We start from the raw sequence: 24,353 nt of genomic DNA, 5'->3' as shown, positions 1-24,353 counted from the left end.
TAGGAATTCCTCCTCCTGTTGCCGGACCCCCAGGTTTGGAAGCCTGATGTGGGGCTCAGAACCTTCACTCCAGTGGGTGGACTTCTGTGGTATAAGTATTCTCCAGTTTGTGAGTCACCCACCCAGCAGTTATGGGATTTGATTTTATTGTGATTGTGCCCCTCCTACCGTCTCATTGCGGCTTTTCCTTTGTCTTTGGATGTGGGGTATCTTTTTTGGTAAGTTCCAGTGTCTTCCTGTCAATGACTGTTCAGCAGTTAGCTGTGATTCGGTGTTCTCAAAAGAGGGAGTGAGGGCATGTCCTTCTACTCCGCCATCTTCTGAGTGTACTATTTTGAGATATCTGCAACAGCTATATTGTGATTTCTATTGGTTATAGTCATAGATGCTGATAATACTGCTGTGGTTTGTTGCCTGTATATTCATAAATTAATAAAAATGCTAAGTTAGAGTTTAGTGAAAATAAATATGTAATTTCTTCCCAATCAAACTCATGCTTCCCACTCTCCCTGAATTTGTCCACTGATATCTTGTGGGAGGTATCTGTAGGCCCTTGATTAAGAGCCCCCAGTTTAGCACCAGTTCATAGAGCATCTTGAAATCTGCCTTTTTGGATCATCACCAGAGACAAATATCTACTATAATTTGAGAAGACTTAAGTACATGAGGACAAGGTCACAAAAACTATAAGCTTCCAGTTGCTATTGATTCCTATACAGTCTGCTCTATATGCTTGAAGTCATTTGAAATTGAAATAGAAATCTTATTCTATGAAAACAGAGAGCTACTGTGATTTATATTGGCCATTTGAGGGTCCTATAGACACTTCTCTCTATAAATTGATGGATACGCATAGAACCCACAAGTCCTGCCATCAACTTTAGCAGTACTGATTTTTTTCAGTGTTCTTATCAACTATTGTGGCAACATGTGGGCCAGAACTGTGGCAGGGAAAGAGTACGAGTAAGAATTGTGGACTACAACCATAACTAATACCCTTATTCCTTTTTGGGGGATTGGCTTTTTAGCATTAGCTGAGTTATTTCTTTGTGCCCTTCTAGTTTCTTCTTAGCAAGACATTTCAAGATACCTTTTTAATAGCTCGCCATTTTGTAGCTCATTTTTTTTTTTTACCTTTAGCACAGTATTCATGAATGTTTGTCTTGATTTTAAAACATGAGCCCAAAACATTTTAGACTAAAACCTAATCAGTACAAAGAACAAATCAGAAAGGTTCATATCTTTGTTTGAACTGCTGAATTTTAACTCAAGTAGCTCAGCTTATTTCAGCTTTTATATATTTCTGTTTTATTAACAAAGTTGACATATCTCGTCTTCAGACATTTTTCTTGTCTTCATCAGTAAAGGCAAATAGGAATGCTCTTTCAGACTATTCAAGCCAGTCTTTTTTAATTAAGAAATTTAAAAATAATTTTTATTTCACATGGTAACTTGGACTCAATATATCTTGTAAATCAGCTACTTGAACTAGAGAAAAGCTGTTTAAGTGTCTTTCTATACGCAGAGAAACAGGAATAATGTAACTAATGGAAGGCAGTGAGAGTTGTAGTAAGCAAAAAAATTAGAAGATAGATAATAACAAGTGCTGGAGACGTAGAGAAATTGGAACTCTCATACATTGCGGGTGCGAGTGTAAAATGGTACAGCTGCTTTGGAATACAGTTTGACAGTTCCTTAAAAAGTTAAGCATAGAGATACCATATAAGCCAACAGTTCCACCTCTAGGTATACACCCAAGAGAATTGAAAACCTGTGTCCACACAAATACTTGTACACTGGTGTTCACAGCAGCATTATTCATTATAGCCAAAAAGGGGAAACAATCCAAATGTCCTTCAACGAATGAATGGTTAAACAAAGTGTAGAATTTGCATACTGTGGAATATTATTCAGCATAAAAAGTAATGAAGTACTGATTCATTCTACAACATGGATGAACCTTGAAAATACGCTAAGTGAAAGAAGCCAGACACAACAGGTCACATATTATATGATTCCATTTATCTGGGTATGAAATATCCAGAATAGGTAAATCTGTAGAGCCGGAACACAGATTGATGGTTGTTGTCAGTGGCTGGGGGGTGTGGGTAACAGGGAGCAACTGCTTACTGGGTATGGAAGTTTCCTTTTGGGCTGATGAAAATATTCTGGAACTAGATAGAGGTGATGGTTGTACAACTTTATAAATATACTGAAAACCACTGAGTTATATACTTTATTATACATTTTATTTTATTTTTAATTGTATACTTTAAAAGTGTGGATTTTATGGTATGTGAATTATATCTTTAAAAAAAATTAAAGGATAGCATTTAAGTGTTTTTTTTTTCCCTAGTACTTTGTCCATTGCCTTGGCACCAAAGATCTACTTTTAGCCAGGGTCCTGTTTTCTCATAGGAAATACTTTGAATCACTCAATTTTGTAGCACGCTGAATAGAACAGTTAACTTACAAAAATAAGTGGCTGGTGAAAATAACTGGTTAAAAAATTTAGAACAGAGTAGAGGGAGTCATTTTAAACAATAATAGCACTTGAAAGAGTGGGAGATAAGTGAAATAGGCAAGGAAGATTAAGAGGTACAAACTTCCAGCTGTAAAATAAATGTCATAGGGATGTAATGTATAGCATAGGGAATATAGTCAATAATGCTGTAATAACTTTGTAAGGTGACAGATGGTAAATAGACTTGCTGTGGTGATCATTTTGTAATATATAAAAATATGGAATCACTATGTTGTACACCTAAAACTAATATAATGTTATAAGTCAATTATACTTCAAAAAAAAAAAAGGTACCTTAAGCTCCATACACACACACACACACACACACACACACACAAAATAGTAGCACTTTAGTGACTAACAAACGTGATTCAGGAATGTTTCCTGACGTGGAGCAAAAAAAGGTAACAATGAATCTTTCCATACTTTTTCCATATTCTATCTGAATGTGATAATGTAGTAGGTAGCATATACCTATGATCTCTAATTTGATGTATGCATGTCTCATTTCTCCTCCATGAATGTAGTAACCTTCACTTCTGTTCTGTCTTCTGTTTGATGAGAGAACAACCCAGATTGTCTAGGGAAGGACTGGGCAGTGTGGTATTTTGGGAAAGAGTGTTCACTGCTATGTTAGGAGGCCCAAGCTCTAGTGTCTACTCGCCCATCACTTATTGTGTGATCTGGGGCAAGTCACCTAATCAATCTGAGTACATTTCCTCATTGTAAAATGTAGGAATGGAGCCACTTGGTGTCTAAAGGACCTGTCAGTTTTTAAGATTCTGTGCATTTGGATGCTCAGTAAATATAAATACTTGAATTGGTTGCTTTCCTCTGGAAAAGTATTTCCATTTCATAGGTTAGTGAACTTTCTGTCATTATTTCAGTTTTAAATTGAGATAATATACTGATTAATTTAACCACTTATAGCAAGACTTATGTAATGACACATTTTGATTTCTGTTGATATATTGATTTTGATTCATGCTTACAAATAGTTTTTAGGTGATAGTGCTGTAGTGATAAAATGATGAAGACCCTGTCTTTAGGGACTTCATAGTCATGTGGGGCACTTGACATGTAAACAGATCTTTACAGTTCAGTGTTGTAGGGCTCAGTATGGGGGATTGGAGGGGTGTTAGGTTAAGCTACTTAAGGTAGTTCTCTGGCTAAATTTTTTTTAGAATTCTGAGCATCAGATCCTTAAGCTGCAGTTATATCTGGTTGTATCTGTTGGAAGCTTTTGGTTTCATTGTTAAAAAAAGAGATAAGTATTTATATTTTGTGGCAAATTAAGGATAATAATGGAGAATTTCTGGTGTGAAATAATCTTACCTCTTTACAGACAGATCCAGTTGAGTATGTGGAAAACATGTGTGAAAACATGCAGCTGTACCCACTACAGGACTTTCTCACTGGAGATCAGCTTCTTTTTGAATACAAGCCAGAAGTAAGGAGGTTTCCATTTCTAAAATTTACTTTTAGAGAAAGAGGAGGGTGAGAAAGTACATAGAGGTACTTAAGGACTGTGGGAATGGAGAAAACTTGGTTATGTTTAGTCAAGTTATTTGTTTGTTTAAACAGAAGAAATATCAATAGTTTTGTGGGTAATTTTTCCTGATTATTGTATATGACTGTGGTTTAATATGAGGAGAAAACCAAGTCCTCTTCTTAGGTACTATTCCCGCTGTTTTTCAAGTGTTGAAACATCTACTAACATAAAGTCATTTCTAAGAATTATGTGCTTTAGATGCTAAACATACTTGTTTAGCTTGCCTTTTAATTCTGTTGGACGCTCTGGACAATTAAATTTTAATCATTTTGAGAATATGTACAAGAAAAATATGATTCCCTGAATTCAAAATACATGACTTAGGGATAGTAAATATTACACATAAATAAATAGTTGGTCAGGTCTTTCCTCCACTAGTCCTGGGAAATAAGTCATTTCGCTCCATATAGGGTAGCAGTTCTCAACCAGGGGTGATTTTGCCCCCATGGGATATTTGTCAATACTTGGGTACATTTCAGTTGTCACAGCTGGAGAGTGCTCTTGGCATCTAGCGGGTAGAAGCCAGAGATGCTGCTAAACATTCTACAATGCAGAAGATGGCACTCGACAACTAAGAATTATCTGGCCCAAAGTGTTAATAGTGCCAAGGTTGACAGACTTTGATATAGGGTATTCCAAAACTACTGATTTTAAAGGGGATGGGGAAAGGTAAAGGAAGAAGCAGTAACCATACATTCTTGTCATTTCTCTAGGATGGTTGTGCCCAGGGGTCCAAGTATTTTTTTCTGAACCACTATTTGTTGTTTTTTCTCAAAGAAATGGTGTTGAAGTGCTAGTTAGGGTTTCAAATCTAACCCACAAAAATCTTATGTTTAGTCCTTATCATAGCTGAAGGATTATTGAAGGAGGCCCTACATTGGGATCATTTTACTGATTCTTGTGTATGAGGTAGTATAATACATAGCAGTTAAGAGCACAGTTTTTGGAATTATGAACAAACTTGGTTAGAACTCCACTTTTGCCACTTCTAGGTGTGTTGTTCTGTGCAGATTATAGAATCTTTAACCTGAACAAATTATTTAAACTTTAACCTCTGAGGCTGAGTGCTTTCTGTAAAATGGGTGTACCTTAGGGTTGTTTTTAGGATTAAATGAAATAATGTATGTTAAACACTACCTAGCACATAGTAAAAGCTTAGTAAATGGTAACTCTTTTCACTGCTAGTCCTCTTATTATTTAGGATTTGAGATGAGTGCTGTTTAAGCATTCTGAAGAAACATTAGAAACAGCTGATAGACTAATGTAGTTTTGTAAATTAGGGTGTTCATGGACTATAGACAGATAGTTTCATGAGCATCAAGATGCTAGGATCTTGGGGTGCCTAACATAATGTGGCTTTGCCTTTTTAATAGAGATGTATTAGGTTAAAGTTATAATTGTTTTTTATGTGTCTCCCCACTCCCCCTTCACCCCTGCCCCCAATTAGGTCATTGCTGAAGCCCTTAATCAGCTAGTTCCTCAAAAGGCAAATCTTGTTCTACTGTCTGGTGCTAATGAGGGAAAATGTGACCTCAAGGAGAAATGGTTTGGGACTCAGTATAGTATGGAAGGTAAAATATTTTAAAATTGTCCTACATTTAGGTATATGATTCACCTGTGAAGTTTTATTCCTTAATAGTTTGTCTGATAGTTCCTGTGGGAAAAACTTATGTATTTTTTTCAGTAGTTTACTTTGAAATGAAAATTATTTATACTACTTTGAAGAAAATTATTTTCTGCAATGTTTATATCTATACTTATTAGCTAGTGAGAAAATCCTATTGTATTGGTAGTTTGGGGGCAGAGTTTTGACTGTGTTTTAAAAAGTGCTCCTCAAACTTCAATGTGCATATGTATCACCTGGAGGTCTTATTAAAATGCAGATTATGATTCAGTAGCTCTGGAGTAGGGCCTGCAATTCTGCATTTCTATCAAAGTTCCCAGATGATAACAATGCTGCTGAGACCGCACACTGAGTAGCAGGAGTCTAGAAAGCCTGGATGTGTCACTCACAGCTTTTCTGAGAAAAGAGAATTGATTTGTGAAGGCCAGTTGTTGACTGGTTTGTTATTAATAGAACTCTGAACATTTGTTCTTTATTGGATCAGTTTGTCTTTCATCTCTACAGATATTGAAAACTCTTGGGCTGAACTGTGGAAGAGTAATTTTGAGTTAAATCCAGATCTTCATCTTCCAGCTGAAAACAAGTACATAGGTCAGTAAAATAGCAATCATTATACATAAACCATCCATGTACTAATATTAAAACAAGCAGCACCTCTGTAGTATGTTATATTTTACAAAGTATCATTTGAATTCATATTTGAGTTTCCCAGTTATCTCTGGGATAAGCATTACAGTTATCTTACTTTTCCGAATGAGAAAACTGCGGCTGAAAAAAGCGAAGTGACTTGCCCTGGATTATTCAGTTGGTGAATGCAGGAAACAGGACTTAAACATAATCCTGGGACTTTTTCTTGTCTATGGTAGCTGATCCTTTCATGTGAGTCTCTGTAGGAATTGCCATTATCTTGTCCAATTGTTCTAGTGTTTTTCAAACTACAGGTTGCAACCCATCAGAGGGTTGTGAAATCAATGTAATGGGTTTTGAGGTCAGTGTAATGAGTTGTGAAAGCACTAAAAAAAATCAGAGTAGAAAATAGCAAAATGTTTCACTGAATAAAGAAAGGGTATTATTTTAAGAACTTTTGTTCTCAGTAGGTATATGTATGTGTTATCTGTCTACTAGCTTGCAATGGAAAACAGTTCTAACTCTGAGAAAGTCACTGGTCTAGGACAAAGGTTACAGTTGTATATAACTAATTTTACTCAGAATACCATTTTCCCCAGCAATTCCATTCCTAGGTATATACCCAAAAGAATTGAAAACAGGTATTCAACGAAATACATGTACATACACTTTCATAGCAGCATTATGCACAAAAGCCAAAAGGTGGAAACAGCCAGTGTCCATAATGAATGACTGGATAAACAAATTATGGTATATACATGCAATGGAGTATTATTCTATCATTAAAGAAATGAAGTACTGATACATGCTACAGCATGGATGAACCTTGAAAACATTATGCTAAGTGAAAGAAGACACAAGGGGTCACATATTGTATGATTCCTTTTACATGAAATATCCAGAATAGGTAAATCCACAGAGACAGAACTCAGATTGACGGTTGCCAGTGGCTGGGGGGAGTGGGTAATGGGAGTGACTGCTTAATGGGTATAGAGGTTTCCTTTGGGACTGATGAAAATGTTTTGAAACTAAAAGAAATGGTAGTTGCACAACGTTGTGAGTGTACTAAATTCCCCTGAATTGTTCACTTTAAAATGGTTAATTTTATGTTATATATGAATCTAACCTCAGGAAAAAAAATGCTTTTATACAAAAAGTCTTGCATATTTTAGATAATTCATTTCTGCATCTTGAACTTTAAGTATCTAAACAACCCATTTTTTTTTTCAGTAAATATAGGCAGTACCTTTTTTTAATTCTTAAGTTAGCTATTTCGCACCTGAGTGTTGATGAAATAATTTATGTTTCATTAACTTAAAGGACAAATTTGACGTTGTTTGAGCAGAACTATTTTGTTAACTTTTAAAAAGTTTGTAAGTTTGGTAAAAGACATTCTCATTCAAGAATGCATTCATTCATAAATTGGTTTATACAACTATTCTGACCAAAGGTCCCTTTCAGTTAAGATTGTCTCTGAGAAAGAGAATGAAGCAGAATATGGAGAGATCAGAATCAACTCTTGGGAAATTACAGATCTTCAGAGTTCATTTAGTTTAAGGCCAAGAGGACTTTCTTTTTAGTATTGTTCTAATAATTTATTGTACTTCAGCATTTGAATTTGACTTATGTTTGCCACAAAGAAGACTTACTTAGACTTCTGAAACCAAGAACAGATTGGTGGGAATCCTGTTGAGATAACTGAATGATTTATTACCTTTCACTTTTGTTAGCCACAGATTTCATGTTGAAGGCTTTTGATTGTCCAGAGACAGAATACCCTGTTAAAATTGTGAATACTCCACAAGGTTGCCTATGGTATAAGAAAGACAACAAATTCAAAATCCCCAAAGGTAAAATATTTCCCTCCTTAAAAATAGTTAAATAAGTATAACAAATCTTTTTCCACTTTCTAGCAACCTTTTCCCTCTGTGTCTGTCATCTCCCTCTCTTTCGCCTTTCCCTTCTACTTGAAGACCTTTTCTAGGCTTATCTATCAGATCCATACTGTGCTCCTGTGCTATCACAGAAATTCTTATGGACATTATAGATTCTAGGAAGTATATAAGGATTCAAGCCTAAAATGAAATTATTTTTGGATATTTTTCTTTCAGTTATATGAAAGCAGAGCCAGGTGTTTGGCCATCCTAGGGAATAGGTGGTGTTTTTCGAACATTATTGTTAAAAAGAAAATAAGAGTAGCTGAAAGAAATTATTCTTAGACACAATAGATAGCTGAGTCCAGCATTACAAATGTGAAATATCCTCTATCTGTCTCCCTCTACTATTTTGCTTTTCAGCATAAAGGAAGCATAGTATATAGTTAAACAGACTCTAAAGCTCTTATCTTCAACACGGTAGCCCAAACTGTGTTGCTTTTTTATTTTCTGTTCTTGTGCATGGCATTGGAATTTACTGAAGCAACTTGGAATCAAAGGCTGAGTGCTCTTGGCTGCCATTTAACCCAAATCCCTAACCTTAACACAACTGGACTAGTTCTGAGGGATTCTTGAGTTCACTGGGAAGATGTTTACTCAATTTTTCTTGAATAGATTATAAGAGTGTCCAAAAATGTTCTTAACATTTATTCAGCTTCCTTGGAAAGGCACTGCTATTATAACTTTCTGTGAGCATTGGGATTTTTCCCTTAATGTTCTTGACATGTATACCTCTGTAAGCATTTTTCCTGACCAAAGCTATTGATAATAAGAGTATTCTTAGGCCTCTCTGCGTATCTGTCTATATATTTGGTCTTCCCGTAGATTAAAGTGTACCTTCTGGACACTATGTGGAATGGTAAATAATACTTTCTAAGAACGCTTAAGGATAAAAATGTAATGAGGATTTAAGGATTAGTGGTTTGTTTCAGAATTTTTAAAACATCATAATATTAGGGGAAAATAGCAGATGTATTAAATATTTGAGGCCTCTGGCCTATATTTTCTTATTTAGGGTCTTTTTTCTTTCAGCATATATACGTTTCCATCTGATCTCACCTTTGATACAGAAGTCTGCAGCAAAGTAAGAAATTGTCCTCTTTTCTGGAAAATATTTTTTTTATTATTGGAAGACTATTTTGTTTGTTTATTTCTGAATCATTCTATCATTTTTCTCTGTCAGTACTTGAGCTATGCTCCTCATTTATGTGTTTTTATGTGCCCCAAACAAATTATTTGTATCAGTACTAATCACTAAGATGGAACTGTGGCTGCTCCATCTCCAGCACCCATTTGTAAAACATGCTGACAGTGTAGGCTAGTCATAGAATTACTGGATTGAGAAAGTTCCTTAGAGATGAGTTTGGGTCAGCTTCCAGTCTGTAATGAGGACTAATGGATCTGTTGACCTGTATTTAGAGATTATTTATAATCAGATTCCTGTATTTATAATCAGATTCCTGCCAAGGAATCTGATTATACTTTGTTCTTAGCAAATTACTTACATGTTTATGTAGGTTGTAGGTTGTCAGAGAGCCTAAAATGTACCTGAATCATAGGAGGTGCTCAGGAAATGTTAGTGTACGTTCTTCCTTTCTTTTGCCACTTAACCTGCAAAATCCAGGCTTAATCTCACAAGCAGCACTAACATTATTAATATTCAGTTTAAAAAATGCATTACCCTCCTCCATTTCCTCAGATTTTTGATTTTTCAGTCAGAAAACCTAGGCCGCAGGGATAACCAGAGCCTTTGGGCCAGTTGCCTTTCATACATTTTACACTTTACCCCATTGTGCAGTATAAATATTGGGTTGGCCAAAAAGTGTCTTCAGTTTTTAAGTAATAATAAAAGACACATTTTTCATTTTCACCAAGAACTTTGTTATAGTCACCACTTTTTTCCACTACCTTCTGCCATTTTTCAGGCAACTTCATAATTCCATCTTCCCAAAACTTTTTATCTTTTTGAGCAAAGAACTGTTCCAGGTGCCTTTTACAGTCTTCCAGAGAATGGAAATTTTGTCCATTAAGAGAATTTTGGAAACACCAAAATAAATGGAAATCTGAAGATGCAATGTCTGGTGAATACGGCAGATGAATCAGAACTTCCCGGCCAAGCTGTAACAGTTTTTGCTTGGTCATCAAAGAAACATGCAGTCTTGCGTTATCCTGATGGAAGATTATGTGTTTTCTGTTGACTAATTCTGGACACTTTTTGTCGAGTGCTGCTTTCGGTTTGTCTAATTGGGAGCAGTACTTGTTGAAATGAATTGTTTGGTTTTCCGGAAGGAGCTCATAATAGAGGACTCCCTTCCAGTCCCACCATATACACAACATCGCCTTCTTTGGATGAAGACCAGCTTTTGGTGTGGTTGTTGGTGGTTCATTTCACTTGCCCCACGGTCTCTTCCATTCCACATTATTGTACAGTATCCACTTTTCATCGCCCGTCACAATTTGTTTTAAAAACAGAACGTTTTCATTACGTTTAAGTAAAGAATCCCATGCGGAAATATGGTCAAGAAGGTTTTTTTCGCTTAACTTATGTGGAAACCAAACATCAAAGTGATTAACATAACCAAGCTGGTGCAAATGATTTTCACCGCCTGATTTGGATATTTTGAGTATGTCGGCTGTCTCCTGCGTGGTATAATGTTGAGTGTTCTCAGTTAATGGCTCGATTTGATCGCTCTCAACTTCAACTGGTCTACCTGACCGTGGAGCATCGTCCAGTGAGAAATCTCCAGCACGAAACTTTTCAAACCACTTTTGACATGTTCAGTCAGTCACAGCACCTTCTCCATACACTATACAAATCTTTTTTTTTTGCGTTTCACTTGCGTTTTTACCTTTCTTGAAATAATAAAGCATAATATGCCAAAAATGTTGCTTTTTTCTTCCATCTTCAATATTAAAATGGCTACACAAAAATTCACCAATTTTGATGAGTCTTCTTTTAAATACACGCTGATATGACAGCTGTCACATACAATCTAACAAAATTGTTTCAAATGAAGTTAAAGACAACTAAGTACTACTAGAGCCATCTTACGGAAAAAACCGAACGAACCTTTGGCCAACCCAATATTACATTTTCTCTGTGTGCGTGACATGAAAAAGATAGGGAAGCATTGCTGAAGTTGGGAGTTCTGTAATGCCCCTGTGAAACTGAGTCCTGGGTAAGCTGTATTTACCTTTGAACTCAATTAGTATATATGGTTTTACATTCTGGAGTAGTGAATTAACATCTTTATAAAAGTGAAGTTTCTTACTCTAAGTCAAAGCAAATCCATTTGTCTATTTCTTGCCAATTAATGATGCTATTTGCATTTTATACTCTTAGTGTGGTCCTCTTTGATATCTTTGTCAATATCCTTACCCATAACCTTGCGGAACCAGCTTATGAAGCAGATGTGGCACAGCTGGAGTATAAGCTGGTAGCTGGAGAACATGGTTTAATTATTCGAGTGAAAGGATTCAACCACAAACTACCTGTAAGTACAGTGCTCTAATTTCCTCACAGACAGCTTTAAAATTTTATATTTATGTTTGTTGTGCCTATAGCACCAAGCATAGAGGCTTGTGCATGAGGTGCTGTACGTAGAAAGAAATGTTTATTAATATGGATTATTGTGTGTTTTTGGCTGATGACAGGTATTCTAACTTTGGCCACACAAGACCAACATATATTCATTAATTAATTACATTAATCAGTGTTGTATGCATTAGTAATGGATACAACACAGCCTGTGCTTCAGGCTTGATTTCACTTCCCTTTGCTGTCTGTTTCTCTGCAGCCAACACTGGCATTTAGGACTGGTTTGAGCATAATTTCATGCCATACAGCAAGGACAAATTTAAAGCACCTGACACGTTGCCTGACATAGAGTAGAACTCAGATGTTTGTGTTGTTTCTTCCTCTTCTTGCACTCTTTTCCATTGTTTCAAGTGTGTGTGTCTTGTTTTCCTTCTAAGTTTCTGACTCTTTAGAAACAGAGTTTATATCTTGTCAGTGATTTATCTTTTGGTAAAGAATATATTTCAATGTCACTTTGTCAAAAACTTCATCAGTAAAGGAAGAAATAATATGGGATGCTAGCTAAAGGATTAGATCATCAAGTACCAGGTAAAATAATATAATGTACCCAACAACAAATTTTATATCTTGGTTTCTTGGGTAGAACATATATTAAAGTTTGGGGAACTGCGCTCATACAAGAAAAAATCTGGAGGAGAGGACCTGGCAGAAATTAGACCTGTGCTAAGAGGTGATATAGCCTCCATATCTTAGATAGTTCTCTCCTTTATACCCTCATCCCTGTCAGTCTCCCCAGGGAACAAAGATTGGTCTTAGGAGGAGACACCATGGAATATTTTACTAACCTTCAAAAGCCTAAATATAATTTAGCTTAAAATCCAAACATATTAAAGTTTTGGAATTACCTGGAGAGCTTTTTAAAAATACAAACCGTAGAAAACTGTTTGAGGTTCTTCATTTTATGAAGCTTACCTAGCCTTAACATTAAAACTTGATATAGACTATAAATATGTATATAAAACTGGAGATCAGTTTCACCTATGAAATATGGAGTCAAACATTCTAAAAACTTGAAAATTAAATTCAACAATAGAACAAAAAGAATAATTAACCATGACCAAGTGCCAGGAATGCAGAGGTTGGTTGTTCAGTATTAGGAAGTTGATGAACATAAATCATTATAACACAAGTCAGTTGAGGAACACTATGTGAATATAGTGATAAATGCCCAAAAAATCATTTGATAAATTTGAGTGGTCATTCCTAATAAGTAGGAATGGAGGGAAGTTACTTAACCACAATAAAAACCTTAATTAAAAGACTAACAGCAAATGTTACACTAACTGATGAAATGCTGAACATTAAAATTGGGAACAAGCCAAGGATACCCATGATCACATCTATTACTCAACATTATTTTAGAGTTTCTGGCTAATACATTAAAGTCAAAAAATAAAAAGACTTGGAAGGGAAAAAGTATTTTTCTTTTCAGGGGATATGATTGTATTCTTAGAAAACCTAAGATACTACTAGAATTTAAAAAATAATTTGTGATATGACTCATTACAAGATCAGTATATCAAAATAAATGGCTCCTTTTCCTGTAGTGCAATAACCACTTAGAAATGGATTGGGAAAAAAATATCCCATTTGTAATATGGAGAAAAATAATAAAATATCTAAGAATGAATAAGAAAAGTACAGAACCTATCTAAAGAAAACTAAATCTTTTTGAAGCATATAAAAAAGACTTTAAATAAGGGAGAGACTCATCATGTTTCTGGGTAGGACAGGTTGATATAAAGTCATTATTTCCAAAATTACATTTTCCCAATTAAAATCACATTTAGTGGCAGTGGACATGCTGGATAAAATTATTTTTAAGTTTAGTTGGAAGGAAAAATGTTTTAAAATACCCATAAAAATTATAAAAAAGAAAAAGAAAATTCATTGCTCCAAATTTGAGAGTTATTGAGAATATTAGCTCCTAAAGATTCTTTGAGTCATTAGTACTTCTCTTATGTCCTGCGCAATGCCTATTACCATACTGGGCCCCTGGTAAAGGCCAGTGGGAAACATTTTCCCCCTAAACATTAGTGGATTTCCATGCTTCTCCACTTAAGGTGCTTCTTTCTTTTCTTCTTAGCTGCTGTTTCAGCTTATTATTGACTACTTAGCGGAGTTCAGTTCCACACCAGCTGTCTTTACAATGATAACTGAGCAGTTGAAGAAGACCTACTTTAACATCCTCATCAAGCCTGAGACTCTGGCCAAGTGGGTATACATGGATGGGATCAGCTTATACTTTGAAGGCCTGAAAGTATTTGCCTTCCTGGAAATTAAGTGTGGGGGATGAGGCTGTAGTTTCAGTGCTAATTCAGATGTGATAGAAATCTGCTGTGTTTTAGGAAACCAGCCCACAGAGTTATAGGATTTCTAAACCCAGTGTAAGTAGCTATCTGTCAGTAGGACTGAAAGCAGCCTACTATACTTAATTAGAGGCTAAAGGTAAAAAGGGTGCTTTTTCCAAAGTTTGTAAGTAAATAACAGTTCAAAAAATGCTGACTTTGTTGTGGCTCAAAATTGCTTACTGGTGATTATATGGTGATTTTAGCGTATTGGATGTTGTGATAAGTAGCTGAGTTAAATTGCCTAACACATCACTTATCTGACAAATGCAACTATCCAAGAATTCATCCAGGGTTCCAGAAGAGAGCAAAAAGGCTCTGGACAGTCTGCGTACTAATGCTTAAACCCTCTGCTAATAGGCAACCCTCCTGGGCCTTTTCATCAGAGCCTGTTCTTTACCTTTGTGTGAATCAGAAAAAAGTACACCCTTGGGGTAACCTCTATCAGCAGGTAGAGCCTTTGTGGAAGGGGAAAAAAGTCCCCTCTGAGCAGATACAGCCCTTTGTGCACATGGCTTGCAAGCCCCTACTTGATCTGCTTGCTGGGCATCTATAAATGGTAAACAAAGAGCATAACTTTATATAGAGGCCCTGCTTTTGACATAGTTATAATGAGCCCATAAATGTCCAAAATTCGAAAGCAGGGGAGGGAACAGTTAAGAATCAGACATGTAATAACTGATAATCTGATCACAAAAAGTTACAAAAACTCATAACCAAATATAAGTTGGAAAGGAGAGTTGTCTGGAACTATTGATATGATGAAAAATAGCCTGTGTATCCTATAACTCCTGAATACTACTTTATTAAAATGTGGTAGAGTAATAACAACACCTGTTTATTGAAGATTTGTTATGTGTTAGACCTAAGAACTTTTAAGTGCATTTATTTATTTAATTCTCACCAAAATTCTGTAATGGTAGCCATTATTATTTCCCTTGTTTTACAAATGAAGAAATTGAGTCACAAATGTTAGGTAACTTGCCATGTTCAAACAGCTTACTGTGTGTGGGAGGGGGTTAGTCTGATTCTGGCCCAGAGCCACTTACACTGTATTGTCATTGTAGTAATAGATATCCATGATGATCACCTCCAGTAATTAATAAATGCTAGTGAGATTTCAAATCAAAATAGTAATACTAAATTGGTGTATGGCTCATCTGGCAGCTTATGTGAAATAATTTATTTTGCAATTGAAACAGATAAGTGAGTTGTACCAATGAGCTAATAATCTATGTAATAGTTTGTATATGCAGTTTTAAATGCTTTTTGGTGATTATGACATTGTTTCCCTATCTTAAGTTGTGATAGAAATTGCCTCTTTTTAGAACACACCATCTATAGAAACTTAAATCCTTCTTTACCCTTAAGATTCATTTCTTACAATAAAACTTTTTTTTTTCTGCTCTCTGTACAGAGACGTTCGGCTTTTAATCCTGGAATATGCCCGTTGGTCTATGATTGACAAGTATCGGGCTTTGATGGATGGCCTTTCCCTTGAGTCTCTGCTGAGCTTCGTCAGAGAGTTAAAATCCCAGCTCTTTGTTGAGGGCCTGGTACAAGGAAATGTCACAAGCACAGTGAGTGTGAGGTGCTCTGTTGCTGCTGGCCAGGTTTGAATGCCGTTCTGGGCTCTGGAATTGCATTAGTTCTTCCCTAAAGGGGAAGCTCTGTAGTCTGGCAGGCCAGCATTGTCACAGTCTGTTTAGAAGGGAAACTGGCCCCTCCAATGCTAAGCAAGACTTTCTTATGAAGGAGACTGCTGCTATTGGACAGGACTTTGAGTTAAATGGGTTTGGTAAATATATGGTATTGGTTACATTTGTTGAAGACTGTGGAAACTACGAACAGTTTAATTTAGAAATTAAAGTGGGAGCTGGGGAGTGGTGAGGGATGTGTGTATATATATATAGATTCACATATACTTAGGCAGAACTTGTATGTCAAACTTGTATGTCAAGCTACAGAGCTTGGGCTTTATCTTATAGTAAATGGAGAACCACTGAAGGATTTAAAAGAGGATTTGTCATTAAGAAAGATCCAGAGAGACCAGTTATGAAACTGTTATAAAAATTGACATGAAGTACGATTCCACTTATATGAGATCTCTAGAGCAGTCACAGTAACAGGAGGTAGAATAGTGGTTACCAGGGGTTGTGGAGGGAAAGAAGGGGAGTCACTGTTTCTATGGGTATTGAGTTTCAGTGTTGCAAGATGAAAAGTGTGGAGTTCCATTTCACAACAATGTGAATATACTTAACACTACAGAACTTTACACTTAAAAAATGTCAGGATAGTAAACTTATGTATTTTTACCACAATAAAAAAGTTGAGGTGAAAATGATGAAGCCTGAGGTTAGGCAAAATAAATGAAAAAGAAATGCTTAAGAAATAATGAGGTAGAGGATGATCAAAGGCAGTGACTGATTGGCTATGGGGGTGAGGGAGAAGGGAGGGCTCTAGGATGATGCCCAGATTTCTTACTGGAACCGGTGGGTTGGTAGAGAGTAGGAACAGTGTAGGTTTGGGGGCATATGGGGAGTTGGTTTTGACCCATATTGAATTGGATGTGTCTGTGGGACCATGTAACTAACTGAGGCCTCTTCCAGCCAAGAGTGCTTGTTTGGACAGTCCCTAAACTGTTTGGCTCTTGACCTCTTCCTCCATGGCCTCCCAGTTTCTCAGGACTGGCCCTTTAATGGAATATATAAATGGCCACTCTCGAGATTGGCTGCTATCCTCCCTGCTTCTCTGTCTTTATCCCCCAACCCCAAAACCAGCCCTGGTTTCTGTCATGCCAGCAGAAAGTTTAAAAACAGGGAGAAGAGCAGGAATAGCTGCCTGCTTCTCTGAGGACAGTGGGAGTACTGTGTGGGGGTCCTTTTGGTTCAGAGGACTTAGTACCATGAATTGCCCCAGGCGGAGACCACTTTAGAGATAAGCTAACCTCTCCACTTATCCCTCATAGATTAGAAAACAAGTCTTAAGAAGGGGAGGGGATACATCATTCACTTACTATTAAGTATTATTCTGTCACTCACTCTATGCCAGGTTCTGTATTAATAGATCCAGGTTTCTAAAACACAGCCTAGTGGGGTAAACTGAACAATTAAGTTTGATCCAGTGGGGAAAGTTTCACAGTGGACAGGTAAACAGAGCACCAAGGGAGAACAGAAAAAGAGCCACTTCAGTTGAGAGCCTTACTATTCAACAAACATAATCAGTATTGAATCAGTGAATGATAAGCCCAGTGAATGAATGACCAGCATTTAGGGTGATAGACTATATCTGCTTTCCTAATGCACTCCAGGGCTTCCCAAGCAGTTAGAATATTGGTATTAGTTGGTTCTGGGTGAAATTAATGTCAGGAGAGCCTAATATAGTTATTTTCTTCTCTTTTGCCTCCTAGGAATCTACGGATTTCCTGAAATATGTTGTTGAGTGAGTATTGGTTTGAGTTTTCTCTTTGGGAGTTATGTGTTCTTAATAGCATGAGGGCCTCAAGACCAAAACTCAGTTATTACTAAATCCACAATGGAGATGCTTCTCGTAGTAGGTTTTTTGAGGCTAGTTATATAAACAAAACAATTCAGATGGGACTGTGGAAGGCCTGACCTTTTCACAGTTTGGGGGCGCAGGTAAGAGGATAAAGGCACGGCCTCAGTAACCCACACTGGTTGTTTTGCAGCAAGTTGAACTTCGTGCCTCTGGAGCAGGAGATGCCTGTGCAGTTCCAGGTGGTAGAGCTGCCCAGTGGCCACCACCTATGCAAAGTGAGAGCTCTGAACAGGGGTGATGCCAACTCTGAAGTCACTGTATACTACCAGGTCAGTGGCCCCTTTGCACACAGCTGTCCTCATGGCTAAGTATCTTTAGGACACTAAAGCCTGGTGGAAGGTCCAAAGTATCTGGGAGAAGTGAGCCTATGCTCTTCAAGGACCTTTTGCAGTTACTCTGTGGTTATATGCTTGGGGTCATTTGTACTCTTGAAGCAGCTACATTTAAAAATTTTTCCTGTCAGTGAAGTGGATCCTTTTTCAATCACAGTGCTTCTATTAATCACCCAACCACTAGTCCAGAGGGACAGAGACTGAAGTATGGCTGGAAATTCCTACATGTTCCCCTGTCAGAACTCCAAGGAGCAGGAGGACATTTGTTAAAAGGACAGTTTTAAAAATGTGACAAAAATAAACATAGCCAGTCAACCAATATACAGTAAACAGAATGAATACCAGAGTCATAATTAAAGGTTTCAAAGCACCTGAGAGATAGGATTTATCACCTCTGTTTTATGGATGATGGATCTGAGGTCCTTCATTTACCTGAGGTCATACCAGCTGGGGCTCGAATTTATACCTTCTGTCCTCAAATCCTGTGTTTTTTCCACATAATTCTGGAGAGATGGGATGGTGCTTAAAATAAGGAAGAGCTCTGCAACAATCTCAGTTGGCTCGTAGACTACTTTAGCCTGTGGTTAGTCATACTCGCTTCTAGGACTATGGGGACCTGTGTCTATCTAGGCTGATCTCAGACTTCCCAAACTCTGGGGCTCCTATAGCTGCTGCTATGGTCCTGGATTTTCTACATGAGGAAGTCACTTCTCCGTCTGGCTTTGTGAAGATTCCTGGCCTGAACTTTGGGCAGGGCTGCATGGCTTCACCGTCACCTTGTCCTTTTCCTGTGTTTCTGGCCCTGGGCCTGAATCTTTCCCCAGAGGCCCAGCTTGTCTGTAGAGCCTGTCTTCCTCTGGCTGTAGCTACCTGGGTTTTTTTTCCCAGGTTCTCAGCTTACTTGAAGCTGCAATGACTACCAGGTCCCAAACTTCATATATGGTATGACCTGGCCCTGCTTAGCCCTGTCTACATTTCTGGTGCTTAACCCAGAGAGAGTAGTATTTCTCCAGTTTCAGGCAGGATTTTGTATTGCAAGACGGAGTCTGTTGAGGTGCTTTCCATGGATCACCTCTTAGCACTAGCTTCTAATACAAACTGCTTCCCTTGGGGAACCACTTCCCTCCTCACAGAGAGCATTTTGAACAGGAAGTTGATACAAGGTTTTGAATAGTTTTGTTGCAATCCTTTCAGAGGCATACAGGGAATCTTGTTGCTGATAAACAGGGCTTGCAGGGCACAGAGGCTTCAGCTTCCTCAGGTGATGCAGGAAGGAATAGTAATGAGTCTGTATCAGAGGAGCCTGCACGAGTCTGACTGGGATGCACTGGCAACACTTGCTCGTTGGCCTCCTGCCCTCTTTCATCCTGTTGTTTTGCCAGTCTCCAGGACAGCCAGGATGTGGTCTCCAAGTGTGGTATCTGCCTCTTATGCATTTTTCTTATCAACTGGTCTTGGGTCCGTGTGTGTGGCTGCAGAAGCTCCTATTCATATCCTCTCCATCTGAGGAATAGGTCCAGTTACCCAGACATTTCCTGCTCTCCTCCTTAGGACCTTGAACTGCAAGTACTTGATTTTAGTTTGGGCAGGAGTTCTGGGTTCTTTGGGCAGGAGCTGGCAGGTCAGGGATTATTCGACTCACCTCCATGTCTGCCTGCAGTTCTGTGCTAGGGCTGGGAATACAAATCATCAAGCATGATTCCTGTCCTCACAGATCTCCTGTTTTGTGGGAAGGCAGAAAGTATAGCAACAGAGGGTATGATAAACTCTTGGAAGAGAAGAGTGGGATAGTACTCTTCTGAATACCTGAATAAATGGTTGCTGAGAATAGCTGGATTATTAAAAAGCCCTGTAAGCCATTGGATTTTCAGTTGGTCAGATCAGCTTTTTCTTTCAGTCAGGTGCCAGGAGTCTGAAAGAATACACTCTTATGGAGCTGCTTGTGGTAAGTTGTATAAAGGAGAGTCACGATGTTCATGAGCCCCTGACCCACTGTGAGGACTGGCCTTCTGGCCTTTCTACCTGAGGGCTAGGGACTTGGGAGTGGTCAGAGATCTGTGATTGGTAGGTGAGATGGTTATTTAGTATTTCTCACCCAGTATGAGCATGGACAGGGGGCCTGGGCGATTTAGGAAGAAGGCAGTAAGGGAGGCTGGACTCTGGGATCATGTGTAACACTTTTGGGGGAAGAAATGGAAGTTTCTCTGCTGGGAGGAGTTGAGCTGATGGTATGTTGAATTACAGATGCACATGGAAGAGCCTTGTTTTGACTTCCTTCGAACCAAGCAGACCCTTGGGTAAGTCTGCTGGCAAGAAAATTGAGCTCAAATAAGATCTGGGGCTTACTTTGCAGGCTTAAGTTTATCAAATATCCTGACTGAGCAATCTCTCAGAGCTTTTTGGTCCTTTCATGCCTTAGAGTCATACCTACTGGTCAAAACTTCTGGAAATTGCATCGTGGACTATGACCAAGCCCTCAGTTTGGCCAAGCTTCAAGATTAGCAAGAGAAAAAGCTAGCCTGTGGTCCACAGTTCAGGAGAGGGTTGGATACTCTAACCTGAGAGTAAACTACATGTACACATTTATGGATCCTCTTCCAGGACCTTCAGGTCCAGTAACATGAGCAGAAACCCTTCCCACTCCTCTCTAGTGCCTCTGAGGACAGGGCCTAGGTGACCACCTGAGCTCATAGGACTTTTCATTCTGGCTGTAGGTACCATGTCTACCCTACCTGTAGGAATACATCTGGGATTCTAGGATTCTCTGTCACCGTGGGGACTCAGGCAACCAAATACAAGTGAGTAAACGAGTGAGTAGATGGGCCCAACTATTATTTTTCTTGGCACAGAGAATAGGGACTGCATCCTTAAACCTCAGGCAGCTCTGACCATTTGCTTCCCATTTAGTCACAGCTGCAGGGGTTGGCTCATAGATGGCCTGATCCCGGACTTACCAATGGTAAGTATGAGGAGTGGGCCCATAGGGCTTGACTCAAGTCCTATGGTGACTGCAGGGCTTGCCACTGCTTCCTCTCTTCAGGCATATCTGAGGACCAGAAAGGCAGAGATGCCCGACCTGGCATTCATGCTACAAGCAAGGTATTGGGTTGGCCAAAAAGTTCCTTCAGTTTTAAAGTAAAAATAAAAGATACATTTTTCATTTTCACCAAGAACTTTATTGAACAATGTAGTCACCATTTTTTTCCACTACCTTCTGCCATTTTTCAGGCAACTTCATAATTCCATCTTCCCAAAACTTTTTATCTTTTTGAGCAAAGAACTGTTCCAGGTGCCTTTTACAGTCCTCCAGGGAATGGAAATTTTGTCCGTTAAGAGAATTTTGGAAACACCAAAATAAATGGAAATCCGAAGGTGCAATGTCTGGCGAATACAGTGGGTGAATCAGAACTAAACAGCCAAGCTGTAACAGTTTCTGCCTGGTCATCAAAGAAACATGTGGTCTTGCGTTATCCTGATGGAAGATTATGTGTTTTCTGTTGACTAATTCTGGACACTTTTTGTCGAGTGCTGCTTTCAGTTGGTCTAATTGGGAGCAGTACTTGTTGGAATGAATCGTTTGCTTTTCCGGAAGGAGCTCATAAAAGAGGACTCCCTTCCAATCCCACCATATACACGTCACCTTCTTTGGACGAAGACCGGCCTTTGGTGTGGTTGGTGGTAGTTCATTTCGCTTGCCCCACGATCTCTGTACATTATTGTACAGTATCCACTTTTCATTGCCTGTCACTATTTGTTTTAAAAACAGAACGTTTTCATTACGTTTAAGGAGAGAATTGCATGCGGAAATGTGGTCAAGAAGGTTTTTTTCGCTTGACTTATGTGGAACCCAAACATCAACGCGATTAACATAACCAAGCTGGTGCAAATGATTTTCAATGCTAGATTTGGATATTTTGAATATGTCGGCCTTCTCCTTTGTGGTATAACGTTGATCGTTCTCTGTTAATGTCTCGATTTGATCACTCTCAACTTCAACTGGTCTACCCGACCGTGGAGCATTGTCCAGTGAGAATCTCCAGCACAAAACTTTGCAAACCACTTTTGACACATTCGATCAGTCACAGCACCTTCTCCATACACTGCACAGATTTGTTTTTGCGTTTCAGTTGAGTTTTTAATATGCCGAAAATGTTGCTTTTTTTCTTCCATCTTCAATATTAAAATGGCTACACAAAAATTCACCAACTTTGATATTTTTTTTTAAATGCACACTGATATGACAGCTGTCACAATACAATCTAAAAAAATTGTTTTGAGTGAAGTTAAAGACAACTAAGCGCTACTAGACCGATCTTATGGAAAAAAACCGAACCTTTGGGCCAACCCAATACAAGGCCTTGTTGGTTCTCAGCTTTGGAATGGTCAGCATGGCTGTCTACTGCTTCCTGTGAGGATACCAGGAAATTGGGCTAGAGGCGGGGTAGGGGTAGCGTTCTTCACCGTTCCCTTCCCTCCCACAGCTTAGGGGAGAATATCACTTCAGCCTCTTTCCTGGAAATATGCCTTAGCCCTGATTCTCTCCTTTGCCTTCTGCTTGAGACCTGGTCACTGATGACTTGTAATTGAAGGTGTTTTGTTTCAGCTCTGAAGTTGTTGATAAGAAGATAGAAGAGTTTCTTTCTAGCTTCGAGGTGAAGATTGAGAACCTCACTGAGGATGCATTCAACACCCAGGTGACTTTACTGTGTTGGCCTGGTCTTTTGTTCCTTGGCCCACCCAAGCCCTCATGACAACTAGACACCAGTCTTTTTAACAGTGCTGTATGCTGGCTGGCTCTTGAGCTCTATAGCCCCCCACCCCGCCCCTTAATCTGACCATGTCTCCCCAGCTTCATCCCTCCCCATCATGCTGGCAGGTCCATCACAAAGCAGACTGGACAGGGCCAAGTGTGTTCTGAGGGAACTGGTGTGAGGCCACAGCTGAGGGTGTCTCTTTCTGATGGTAACAGGTCACAGCTCTGATCAAGCTGAAGGAGTGCGAGGACACCCACCTTGGGGAGGAGGTGGACAGGAACTGGAACGAAGTGGTGACCCAGCAGTATCTCTTTGACCGCCTTGCCCATGAGGTAGTAACACCGTTTTCAGAGTAAGACAGCCCTGAAAGGGACTCCTGATTTAGCAGGAGACACAATTCTAAGCAAATTGGTATTGCGTGGAAGAGAAACCTGGGGCAAGTTATTTTCTTGCCCATTCCTTGATGTGATTGATCAAATCTTGTTTCCAGACTGGCTTCTCTAGAGCCTTAGGTGGCCAAGTGAGCAGGATGCTTGCTAATCCTTACTTCTGCTCCCCCAATTTCAGTCAGATCCATTTTTTAAAAGTTGAAGTATAGTTGATTTACAATGTGTTAATTTCTGCTGTACAGCAAAGTAATTCAGTTATGCATATATATACATTTTTTTTTCTCACTTTTTTATTATGTACTTAGGTTCCCTGTAAGGTTTGGGAGAAAAACGGCTTCTGCTACTTACTTAAAGAAAATTGAGAACTTCTGGTTCTCAATTTTATGGAGTTCCTTCCCCAGATTTAAGGATTCTGTGTATAGGTCTTTGTGACAAATTCTAGCCCAAAGTAATAAATCCCGTGAAAAAGAGCTCTGGGCACTGCAATCCATAGCTCTGATACTATAACCCTATGTGGTGAATTACCAAAGGACATTGAAGCAGAGGGGTTATTTAACAAGAGGCTTCAGTCAGCCCAGCTCTTGAGGTTCTGCGGTTTTCCTATTAGAAGCCAGAGTGTACCATTACCATGTACCTGAGAGGTGACACTAAGGTGTGATGGGTTTGGCTCAGCGTACAGTACTCAGCTGTAATTACACCATCTGCTACCTGCCAGGGTCAGTCATTGCTAAGAAACATGAAGGTGTGTCAGAGGCTCATTTTTATCCTTCTCTAGAAGGTTGGGAGCCAGCTGAAACGTGGAAGAATAAAACGATGTGCAAAAAGCAGGATCAAGGAGGTCTGCCTAGGGTGTTATGTTTAATACCTTTACAGAAAATACATTGTTAGTCTTTTATAGCTTTCTTTCTTTCCTGTCCTCCCTTCCCCCTTTAAGATTGAAGCACTGAAATCATTCTCAAAATCAGACCTAGTCAACTGGTTCAAGGCCCATAGAGGACCAGGAAGTAAAATGCTCAGCGTTCATGTGAGTACAGTTACCTAAGCTGTAGCTCTGTCCTTTCCAGGGTTGTCATTTAGCACGTTTACCATTCCCTGAGTTTAGATTGGTATCAG

The 24,353-nt window shown here is 38.7% G+C and overlaps 1 protein-coding gene across 4 annotated transcripts in view; it reads left to right on the top strand.

Moving 5' to 3' along the window:
- Window positions 1-24,353, top strand: part of NRDC (nardilysin convertase) — a 95,953-nt gene that overhangs the window by 70,787 nt on the left and 813 nt on the right. For 2 of the 4 annotated variants that reach the window (XM_068539861.1, XM_068539858.1), the window contains 16 exons: window positions 3,870-3,974; window positions 5,524-5,647; window positions 6,205-6,291; window positions 8,058-8,177; window positions 9,294-9,345; window positions 11,605-11,755; window positions 13,946-14,073; window positions 15,625-15,787; window positions 17,617-17,648; window positions 17,896-18,034; window positions 19,995-20,042; window positions 20,342-20,394; window positions 20,812-20,895; window positions 22,701-22,791; window positions 23,067-23,183; window positions 24,175-24,264. In XM_068539861.1, coding sequence (XP_068395962.1) covers window positions 3,870-3,974; window positions 5,524-5,647; window positions 6,205-6,291; window positions 8,058-8,177; window positions 9,294-9,345; window positions 11,605-11,755; window positions 13,946-14,073; window positions 15,625-15,787; window positions 17,617-17,648; window positions 17,896-18,034; window positions 19,995-20,042; window positions 20,342-20,394; window positions 20,812-20,895; window positions 22,701-22,791; window positions 23,067-23,183; window positions 24,175-24,264 — 1,584 coding nt within the window. The remainder of the gene's footprint in view (window positions 1-3,869; window positions 3,975-5,523; window positions 5,648-6,204; window positions 6,292-8,057; window positions 8,178-9,293; window positions 9,346-11,604; window positions 11,756-13,945; window positions 14,074-15,624; window positions 15,788-17,616; window positions 17,649-17,895; window positions 18,035-19,994; window positions 20,043-20,341; window positions 20,395-20,811; window positions 20,896-22,700; window positions 22,792-23,066; window positions 23,184-24,174; window positions 24,265-24,353) is intronic. The other 2 variants (XM_068539859.1, XM_068539860.1) reach the window with 2 other exon arrangements.

This window comes from Eschrichtius robustus, chromosome 3 (assembly GCF_028021215.1).
Source record: "Eschrichtius robustus isolate mEscRob2 chromosome 3, mEscRob2.pri, whole genome shotgun sequence".
Taxonomy (NCBI): Eukaryota; Metazoa; Chordata; class Mammalia; order Artiodactyla; family Eschrichtiidae; genus Eschrichtius; species Eschrichtius robustus.
The sequence above is the reverse complement of the archived record's forward strand: the minus strand, read 5'-3'. Positions and strand labels throughout refer to the sequence as shown.